Genomic DNA, 10,947 nt, shown 5'->3' on the forward strand with positions numbered 1-10,947 from the left:
TTTCCATTCAACAACACTGTGGGCATTTTTTATGCCAGTAAATATAGATCTGCAGCATCAGGGCTTTAAAAAAAACAAAACCCTGTTAAATGCAGTGCTTAAAATGCCCACTTTTCTTTGGTCTTAAATTTACTGAAGTAGAAAAATTATAAAAATATGAGTTTGAGTATCATTAAGCTTATTAATGTCTCTCTTTCAAGGATCCCCCTAGTCCTAGCAAGCCAACCATTGATTTGTGCCGCTGGCCATGAGGAGGATTGGGTAATTGAAAGGAACAGAGGAAATAAAACGTTTTCACTAGTGGAAAACAACTCAAATGCTTCTTATTCATGGTAGATCAGTAGTGTCATCTTTATGAAGCAGATTTTTTAATATATGTGAAATCATTTGATTATATGGATTCAGGAAAACTTTTATAGGGAGTAGAGTATTGAGATAAAAACTTTCTTGATCATAATCCTTATGAAAGGAAATTTGTTCTCAAATTTTCCTATTTCTTATATAGAAAGTATTACTTATGCTCTCTATGTGGTCTCTTTACCTAAATTTATTATAAACTATGTTACAAATGAAGTTTTAGACACATTTTATTGCTTGCTAATTTAAATATTTTTCTTTGGGGTCTGTTGCTTGTGTTAGGTCTTAGAAGATGTAGACCAGTGCTGTCAAGCTCTTTCTCAAAGACTGGGAACACAGCCATATTTCTTCAATAAACAGTAAGGATTTTATTCTTTTTAGTTAGTTTCTTTTCTATATTGTTATTTTATCATATATGTAATATCATTTTGTCATAGAGGAATTATTTTATCAAGAAATATTTATGAAAACAGTTACATTAAAATTTATTTTTACATTCATTAAACATTTAATTTCTTGAGTATCAGGCACAGAACTAGCTTCTGGGAGACTAAGATTTCTAAAATGTGGTGCTAGCCATTAAGAATTTTCTCCTGAAAGCAGACGTGTAAACCTGTCATTATAGAATGATATAGAGGTTCTACTAGAAACACATCAAGGTGCTTTGTATGGAACTATGATATCTTAAAATTCTGAGCTTGCAAAGTACTATTAAAACATGAAGTGTAGCCATTGTCTGTATAGGATAATTCCCTGAGGACTAGAAAAGTGAATAAAACTAAACAGTAAAAAATATTGTTGGATGGATAAACATTATTAGAAACTTCTCTTTTTAAAATTTAATGAAAATATTTGTAAAGCATAGAAATGATTGTGAAGGATATAGATTTAAAATATGTATGTATATATGTGAATTGAGTATTTCATGTTTCATTAAGATAGAATTTTTTGTAATTTGGAAAATATCTAATGTTGGCAAAGAATGAATTTTTCCTTTTTTTTTTAAAGTTACTATTTTACTATATCAGAATCAGTTATCCTGTGATCTAGTTTAAGATGGGTTTCAATAAGCATTTTAACCTCAGTGGTTTGCTTGGAATCGAATCTTTTTTTAGCTTTAATAAAAATCCCTTGACTTTTAGATTGATAATTTTTAAAAAGATTTATTTGCTATTATTTATTATATCTTTATAGGCATTCATCTGTAGCTATATCAAACATCTTTTGGTAGAGATATTAATATTTGTAGCAAAAATGACAATGATGATAGCTTGGAAATATTTAAGTTATATTAATGTATATGCTATACAATTGATATTCAAATAAAATTGGAGTCTGTTGATCTTTGAAGCAGAAAATGTCATAGTGTTCAAACCGTGAAATCCTGGTAGGTGAAGCTTCTATATGTTCTTATTTCTAGTGATGTTTGCTATACTGATTCTAGTTGTTTAGTCTCTAATACAAAAGAAATGTATCAAAATGTTACTATTATGTAGTTCCTTTTCTCTCTGATACAGGAATTCATAGGAGCTGAAAAGCTCAAAAAGGGTGTATTTTATTAATCCAGCTTGAACATCTGGAAGTTCACAGTTTGTGTAGTGTTGAATCCTGGCCTGGAGAATTTTGAGCGTTACTTTACTAGGGTGTAATTATTTTTAAACTTGTAATTGAAAATTCAAAGTTTAGAATAGGTGTAAAAATAAGATTTGTAACTGAGAAACTGTGTAACTGGTATTAAGATTTAGGTTTTTGAAATAATTTTATCTTATATGAGACTTAAACATTTTTATTTTTGAAGTATAGAATAGGTTTAATTTAATTTTACACAATTGTTTAATAATATTAAAATTTATTTCCCTGTGAATCCTCTGCTTACCCTCTAAAATTAGAATCAGCTTTTCTTCTAGCTTACGTACTGGACATGTTGAGAGGCCTCATGAAAGAAACTCAGTCACTCTTGAGAAGAAAGAGAAAGAGAGTTGAGGGAGATCTTGCGAGAATTTGGTGTTGCTGTTTAGTGCTAGATTGTATCTGACTCTTTTGCGACCCCATGGACTGTAGCCCATCAGGCTCCTCTGGTTCATGGGATTCTCCAGGCAGGAATACTGGAGTGGGTTGCCATTTCCTTCTCCAGGGGATCTTCCTGACCCAGGGATTGAACCTGCGTCTCATGCATTGCAGACGGATTCTTTACCATGGAGCTACCAGGGAAGCCCTGCAGCAAGAATAGTAATTGGGAAAAGGAGACAAAGAAGCTCAATGGTGGAAAGGAAAAAGGAAAGTGAATTTGAAAACAAATTAGAAATAATACAAAGTAGATACTCATGATTGTTGGCCTTTTTATCCTTCATGATACATAGTGTTGCTGTGTGCTTAGTCTCTCAGTCGTGTCCGACTCTTTGGACCCCATGGACTGTAGCCCGGCAGGCCCCTTTGTCCATGGCGATTCTCCAGGCAAGAAAACTGGAATGGGTTGCCATGCCCTTCTCCAGGAGATCTTCCCAACCCAGAGATTGAACCCTGCAATGCAGGGGTCTCCTGCATTGCAGGCAGATTCTTTACCATCTGAGCCACCAGGGAAATTCATATTTCTAAAATGAAAGTCAAAATCTGTGCTATCTGTTGTATCCACACAACCTTGCTGATGTGATACCTGTTAAGACACTTATACAAAGACTGAGTCATTTGTTCCCTTTCACCTGGTGAGTGGATTTGAAATAAAAACCTAAAAGTTTTCTTAAAGTGATATTTTCCTTTTCCTTTTTAATAAAGAGGAAGAAGAAGTAGAAAAAAAGTAGTTTTTAGAAATGTAATCAGGATAGTAAGAGTTACACTGCTGTAAAGCATTTAGGAGCTCCTTGCAGGTCTAAGTGTTTTCCAAATAAAATGTTAGAGGAAGCTCAGTAGATGTTGGTTAAAACTAGATTAAATTGAATGATAAATTGAAAAAGAGTTAGATTTGAAAAAGAAAAAAATACTTCTGTTAACCATTAAGTAAATGGTAAAATTTGAAAATTATACCTTCATATACAGATTGGAAATGCAAAAATTATACTTGGGAACCTTAAGAAAAATTTCAGGGGGAAGTAGGATTTCATTGAGGTTTTTTAAATTAAGAAATCACCAGCTAAGAAAATTAAGGAGAAATTGCTCAAAAATACCCACAGGCAAAATACCCAAAGGCAAAATATAGCAAAGTTAATGGCAAGAAGCTTGATTTACAAATTTGAGTGATAGTCCTAAAGATCAGTGATTGATATAAAGAAAGGATATGTAAATTATTTCTGTTAGTATGAAGAAATGACAAAGTAATAGTATAACAGGAAAGAAAAATAAGGAAATACCCAGACAAAATTAATGTTTTTGAAACTAGACTATGAAAGGTATCAGAAAGAAAGAAATGTGGAACCATAACAATTGAAGAAAATGAAAAGGATGAGTGCAAAATTTTTTAATGGGAAAGGTTAGGAAAATATTCATATTTTATGCTACTGTTTTTATTTTGATATGCAAATGACAGACTAGTAGGTAACTGATGCTCATTAGTGGAACCTATTGATAGCAATTTTATAATATATGTAAATCAAGCTATCATGCTGTAAACTTTAAACTTATACAGTGATGTATGTTAATTATTTTTCAGTAAAACTGGAAAAAAAAAGAATAGTGGATAACCAACAGAAAAGTAGAAAGAATAATAATGCAAGATGAGAAGGCAACATTATGAAAGATGTTAAAGGTCTTAGGAGGGGGGTTGCTATTTATATCCAAATTATAATCCACAAACTACTTAGTGGGCAGAAGGGTAGTAATGTTATGTTTTCTCTCCATATTATATAGAAAAGGTAATTAAAGCTGGAGGTACATGAAATCTTGGCTTGATTACATAATTCAATAGAAATACTGGATCTCTCATAGGAGTTGCAAACATTTTTCTGAGTTTATTGCTTTTTTTTAAAAGTCAAGTTTGCGGTATAATTTACAAAAAGTAGAATTGGCACTTTTATGTGTATATAGTTTTGTGAGTTATAGCAGTGCTCTATAGTTGTGTCCCACTACCACAGTGTACTCTGTTTATTTTTTTAACAATATCAATATTTCAATAGTCATAAAAAGGAAAGAGAAATAGAAACAATAGAGAAGAGTAACAGCACATACACAGTGTACTCTTTAAAAAGAGTATTGTGGGAATTGATAACTTATATATGTCAAGTCAGCTAATGTAAGTAGTTGCTGAAGGATTGCAAAAAATATGCATTGGAAGTTATGTGTGTGTTTTGATTTAGGGTAGTGTATCCTACTTCCTGTTAGATGTTCTAAAAGTGATTGGTCATGAAGTTGCTGTCTTTAGGAAACATCAGATCAATTTTTATATGCTTGTTACCTGTATATAATTCAGCACCTTTTGAGTTATATAGATTACATTTGCAACAGATGACATTTTGACCACTTCAGGGATACTACTAGACCACTCTGGTTTAAACATACTTCATACCCAAGCTCATTCAGAGCCTTCATTTATTGATAAAAGATGCCCTACTACTAGAAGTTGCATCACAGAATATATTCATCTCTTTTAGGCTCTAGTACAAGAAACAGAGGGTAGTTAATCCTAAGATTAGAAAACTAAATCCTAAATTGGTAAGATACACATTTTAAGAAATATGTTTAGGCATCTGGAAGGATTGGTGTTTGTATTACTTCTCATAGAGTGCCTCAGCTCTACATTTATCTACCTTCTGCATCTTTGGTTTTTTTCAGGTGTTCATTTGTTATTAATTCTTAATCTGTGATGTTAGATCATAGTGCTATCAAGTCCCAGCACACTTGTGATTTTTTTAAAACTATCCTGTTGACTACTTTCTTAAACATGGCCATAAATTGCACATTTGACTTTGATTAATAGTTCATGAATGTGTCAAAAGAGGGAAGGCTTTGGAAGAATGTGAATAACTACTATTGAAAAATTAAACATCCTATACAGCTTTGGATGCTTTCTTTTTTGTTTCGTTATTGATTCAGCATATAACCATTCAGTTCCTTAGATTTCCTTACTAAAAACTGGGGTTATAAAGATATATGCTTTGTTACTTTTAGAGAACTTAGAGTATAAGAGGGAAACATTAAGTAAATAGTTATAATGTGGTATGAAAAGTACTTCACCTTTTTATTGATTCATTAAACACATACTTATTGAGAACTTACTTTGGGCCAGGCGTTGTTCTAGATAATGGGGACATAACAGGAAACAAGTAGACAGTGTCCTGCTGGAAGGAGACAGATGATTAAAAACAAATATGAGAAAGTTTTAAGTGCCATATAGAGAATTAAAATCGGATCACATCACAGTAAGTGACTATATGCCCACTTTAGTTTGCATGGTCAGGGGAGACTTTCAGATGTGACATTTAAGCTGTATTCTGAAAAACAAGGAGGAGCCAGTTGGGTCAAGTCCCTAAAATTGGCTAGTTTATGTTCAGATGGAAGAAGCAGAGCCATTTATGGTTGTGTGTTGAAAATGGTAGGAGGTATGGCTGAAGAGGTAAGCCAGAGCCAGATCATCTGAGACTTGTATGCTTTGGGTAAAGAGTTTGCATGTTAGTGTAAGTAGAGTGGAAATTCATTGGAATGTTTTATGCTTGGCGTGGTATGAGCTGGTGATATTTTTTAAAAAGTAGCAGAGCAGTTAAGTAGAAGCAGGGAGATACAGTAGGAAGGTAGTTCAGTGGTCTTGGTGAGATGATGGTGGCTCAGAGGAGGAGATAATAATAGATAAGTGGTGGTATTCAGGATGTATTTTGGTGGTTATGTCTCACCCGGCTTGCTAATAGATGTGAGAGGATAAGAGAAAACTCAAGCAGAGCTCACATTTTTGGCTTGAACAGGTGGTGCATATAGGTGCATATAGACTTTTATTTTGAGAAGATGAGGAGACAAGCTGATTTGAGGTCCTTATTGAACATTCATGTGGAGATATTTGAACGTATTATTCTGGACTTCAGGGGACAGACTCAGGCTGGAGATAAATATTTAGGAATTAGTGACATGAAGACATATAAAGCCATGCAACTACAAGAGGTCGTTCATGAGTGGCGATCAAGGCTACATAGCTAGTAAGTTAGTGGCAGAATTAGGATTTGACAGAACCCCATTGCTGGGAGAAATATCAGTAACCTCAGATATGCAGATGACATAACCCTTATGGCAGAAAACGAAGAACTAAAGAGCCTTTTGATGAAAGTGAAAGAGGAGAGTGAAGAAATTGGCTTAAAACTCAGCATTCAGAAAACTAAGATCATGGCATCTGGTCCCATCATTTCATGGTAAATAGATGGGAAAACAGTGGAGACAGTGACAGACTTTATTTTGGGGGGCTCCAAAATCACTGCAGATGGTGAACTGCAGCCATGATATTAAAAGACACTTGCTCCTTGGAAGAAAAGTTATGACCAACCTAGACAGCATATTAAAAAGCAGAGATGTTACTTTGCCAGCAAAGGTCCGTCTAGTCAAAGCTACGGTTTTTTCAGTAGTCATGTATGGATGTGAGAGTTAGACTAGAAAGAAAGCTGAGCACTGAAAAATTGATGCTTTTGAACTGTGGTGTTGGAGAAGACTCTTGAGAGTCCCTTGGACTGCAAGGAGATCCAACCAGTCCATCCTAAAGAAGATCAGTCCTGAATATTCACTGGAAGACTGATGCTGAAGCTGAAACTCCAATACTTTGGCCACCTGATGTGAAGAATTGACTCATTTGAAAAGATCCTAATGCTGGGAAAGATGGAAAAGACCAAAGGTGGGAGGAGAATGAGACGACAGAGGATGAGATGGTTGGTTGGGATCACCAACTCAATGGACATGAGTTTGAGTAAACTCCGGGAGTTGGTGATGGACAGGGAGGGCCAGTGGGTTGCAGTCCACTGGCCCTGGTTGCAGTCCATTGGGTCGCAAAGAAGTCAGACATGACTGAGCGACTGAACTGAACTAAAAAGCTCTGTTTTGCCAAACCAGGTTACTGCAACATATTTTTACATTTCAGGTGGATTAACATGTTTTCTCTATAATTTAGGACTACCACTGTAGGATTGACAGCAATAATTACTGATGGCATATAATGATGTATTTTCTCCTTTTAGTAATATTGTGCTGTGCTTAGTCACTCAGTCGTGTTCGACTCTGTGCAACCCCATGGACTGTAGCCCTCCAGGCTCCTCTGTCCATGGGGATTCTCCAGGCAAGGATACTGGAGTGGGTTGCCACGCCCTCCTCCAGGGAATCTTCCTGACCCAGGGATTGAACCCATGTCTTCCCCATTGCAGGCAGATTCTTTACCGTCTGAGCCACCAGGGAAGCCCAGTATTGTGCTAATGCAGTATAATGAGAGGGTTCGAGGTGCTGACCCTCTGCTACAGTTGAAAGTCCATGTATAACTTTAGAGTCAGGCCTTTGTGTCTGTGGCTCCACATCCACAAACTGATTCAACCAACCATGGATTGTGTAGTAATGTAGTATCTATTTATTGAAAAAAAAAAACTTGGCATATAAGTGGGCCTTAACAACAATTCCAGCCAGTGTTGTTCACAGGTCTACTGTAATTGTTTTCATATAATGTAAATTTGTGATATCCCATATATAGACCATTGGTAGCAAGGTAGATAAATTTCATCTTTTTGTTAGGAATATTTAATTAAAGGGGGGGGGAACCCTAGAAAAATTTTTGTTGAAGCCATTCTTGTATATCCTTCAGAAAGCTAAATTTATTTTAAAAAGGGTAAGTAAACTTGCTTTCTTACTTTTTTATATCTTTAGCATCTGTCACAGTTACTAGCTCATTGGAGAACTGTTGTATGTTTAGTAAATAACTTAATAAAATGAATGTGATTATTTACACTAGTATTATTTTAACACATTTAAATGATACTACTATTTAAGAAGGGCTTCCCTGATAGCTCAGTTGGTAAAGAATCTGCCTGCAGTGCGGGAGACCCCAGTTTGATTCCTGGGTCAGGAAGATCCACTGGAGAAGGGATAGGCTACCCACTCCATTATTCTTTGGGTTTCCCTGTGGCTCAGCTGTGGGACCCCCTGCAGTGTGGGAGACCTGGATTTGATCCCTGGGTTGGGAAGATCCCCTCAAGAAGGAAAAGGCCACCCACTCCAGTATTCTGGCCTAGAGAATTCCATGGATTGTGTAGTCTATGGAGTTGTAAAGAGTTGAACATGACTGAGCGACTTTGGACTTCTCTGGTGGCTCAGATGGTAAAGAATCTTCCCACAATATGGGAGACCTGGGTTAAATCGATGGGTTGGGAAGATCTCCTGGAGAAGGGAATGGCAACCCACTCCAGTGTTCTTGCCTGGAGAATTTCATGGACAGAGGAGTCTGGTGGGCTACAGTGCATGGGATCGCAAAGAGTTGGACACAACTGAGTGACTAACACACGCACACACACAGTATTTAAGAAAGCAAGTCACATAACTAGCAAATCATGGTTCAAAAGTTTTCATAATTTTTAACAGAAACTCTAGTAAAATAGAATAAATTCTATCAGGTTGGGGTAGGATTTATTTCTTAAGTTAGTTTTTTCTTTTAAATATAATAAAGTGTTTTTTAAAAAAATAGTGTATATTCTGCCTTGTAAGTTAAACGCTGTTCATGTTGCTCTCATTTCTGCTTTTGTCTTAGGCCTACTGAACTAGACGCGCTGGTGTTCGGCCATCTGTATACCATTCTTACTACACAAATGACCAATGATGAACTTTCTGAGAAGGTGAAAAACTACAGCAACCTCCTTGCTTTCTGTAGAAGAATTGAACAACACTATTTTGGCAAAGGCAGCTCATCTATCAGATTGTCTTAGAGTTATTTGTTAATTTAGTTATTATTAAAAAATTTAAACTTTTGAAATATGTGTTTCTTGAATGATGTAATAGATAATAGTATCAGAATTCAAAGCCCCAAATACTGCTTTTCAAAACCTCAGAACAAATTATATAATGTATCATATACCTGTACTTTATACTGTTCCTTGTGTGTACATTAAAATAATTTTAAATGATTTCATTTGATATGTTGTACCCCATATCTTTGAAATTTTTGTGTTTTTGGCACATGTATGCATATAAAAATAAAGCTCAAACAACTATATGGCTGGTGTATTTATTAATACTTTCCATCTTTCTAAAAGCTGCTCTTTGAGCTTTATACGTGTAATAAGCAGTGTCTTTTCTAAGGCAGTAATTTGTGTTCCATACTCCCAAGATTACTAGATACATGATGAACCTGGTCATGGGAAATACGTTCTTAACAGTGTACTTAGAAAATGCAAATGATTACAAAGCATTTAAATCCTGCAACAGATTTAAGAGCATTTTTCTTACCTCAACTTTATTGAACTTAAAAACATTTTATCAGAGCAGCTATAATTTACATTTGATAAAAAGATAGTTTTAAGAACTTAACTTTTTTTAAGTTTAAGAAGTTTTTTTTAAACTTCTTTTGGAATAGAATATTTTAATATTGCTGTTTTATTCCTTTTGTGGTGAAGTTGAGGCTTCCCTGTAGGCTTAGATGGTAAAGAGTCTGCCTGCAATGCAGGAGACCCAGATTTGATCCCTGGGTTGGGAAGATCCCCTGCAGTCGGAAGTGGCAACCCACGTCAGTATTCTTGTCTGGAGAATTCCATGAACAGAGGGGCCTGCTGGCTACATTCCAGGTGGTCAGAAAGAGTCCGACACAACTGAGAGACTAACACTTTCTTTATACTTTTGTTTTCTGAGGATAGTTTTCACAGAAGTATTTATTTATACCTAGACACTAGGATTATATGCTGTATTTCTTTCAGTTTTTTGAATATTTTATGTAAAATCAGGGATGCTATAAGAGTCAGATGTAAAAATCATTTCTTAAAGTAGTCTAGAATAGTAGTACTCTTATGTTTATGTACCAGACATTTTAACTCATTTAATCCTTACAAAAACCATGAAGGTTGTTATTCCCAGTTCACACAAGAGGAAATGGAGACACAAAAAGAATAAGAAAGTCATGGAGTTAGTAAGTGGTAGAATTGGAATTCAAACCCAGGCGGTCTTGGCATCTGTTTGGCTTTTTTAAAGAACACTGTAATTTTTTTTAAGATGATAGATTTATACCTTTTAAGGAATGTACTAGGTTCTCCTTAACCCAAGTCCCACGTAAACATTGGGTTCTCCCTTTTGACTGTAGTACTATTTATTATAGCTTTCCTGAACTAATTTTGTAATTTGTATTATTATTTAAAAATATTCCAATTTACGTGTGCTTTTGTATAATTCTTATGACAGGTTTTTTGGCTCTGTATTTTTCTTTGTTTTTTTTTATACTGGATAAGATTCTTTTCTTTTAATAATAGCATTATTAAAGGAAATTAATACATTCTTATAAATGCTGCTGTTCTCTCCAAGGAACCATAAGGGACAGTTTCTAAGTTTCCTGCCATGTCCCCCATTTTTTGTTTTCTTTTTCCTTTTTTTTTTGGTGAACTTCCTGTGAGGTCCTTCAAGAAAATCCTGTGAATAAATGTGAATTCGTCTTGGTTTGTGGCCTCCAAG

At 35.1% G+C, this 10,947-nt stretch overlaps 1 protein-coding gene across 2 annotated transcripts in view; it reads left to right on the forward strand.

Moving 5' to 3' along the window:
• Positions 1 to 9,503, forward strand: part of MTX2 (metaxin 2) — an 82,222-nt gene extending 72,719 nt beyond the window's left edge. For both annotated transcript variants that reach the window (XM_070358854.1, XM_070358853.1), the window contains 2 exons: positions 640 to 716; positions 9,044 to 9,503. In XM_070358854.1, the coding sequence (XP_070214955.1) occupies positions 640 to 716; positions 9,044 to 9,218 (252 nt within the window). In that variant the 3' untranslated portion in view covers positions 9,219 to 9,503. The remainder of the gene's footprint in view (positions 1 to 639; positions 717 to 9,043) is intronic.
• The last annotated feature ends 1,444 nt before the right edge of the window (positions 9,504 to 10,947 follow it).

Source organism: Bos mutus, chromosome 2 (genome assembly GCF_027580195.1).
Source record: "Bos mutus isolate GX-2022 chromosome 2, NWIPB_WYAK_1.1, whole genome shotgun sequence".
Lineage (NCBI taxonomy): Eukaryota > Metazoa > Chordata > Mammalia > Artiodactyla > Bovidae > Bos > Bos mutus.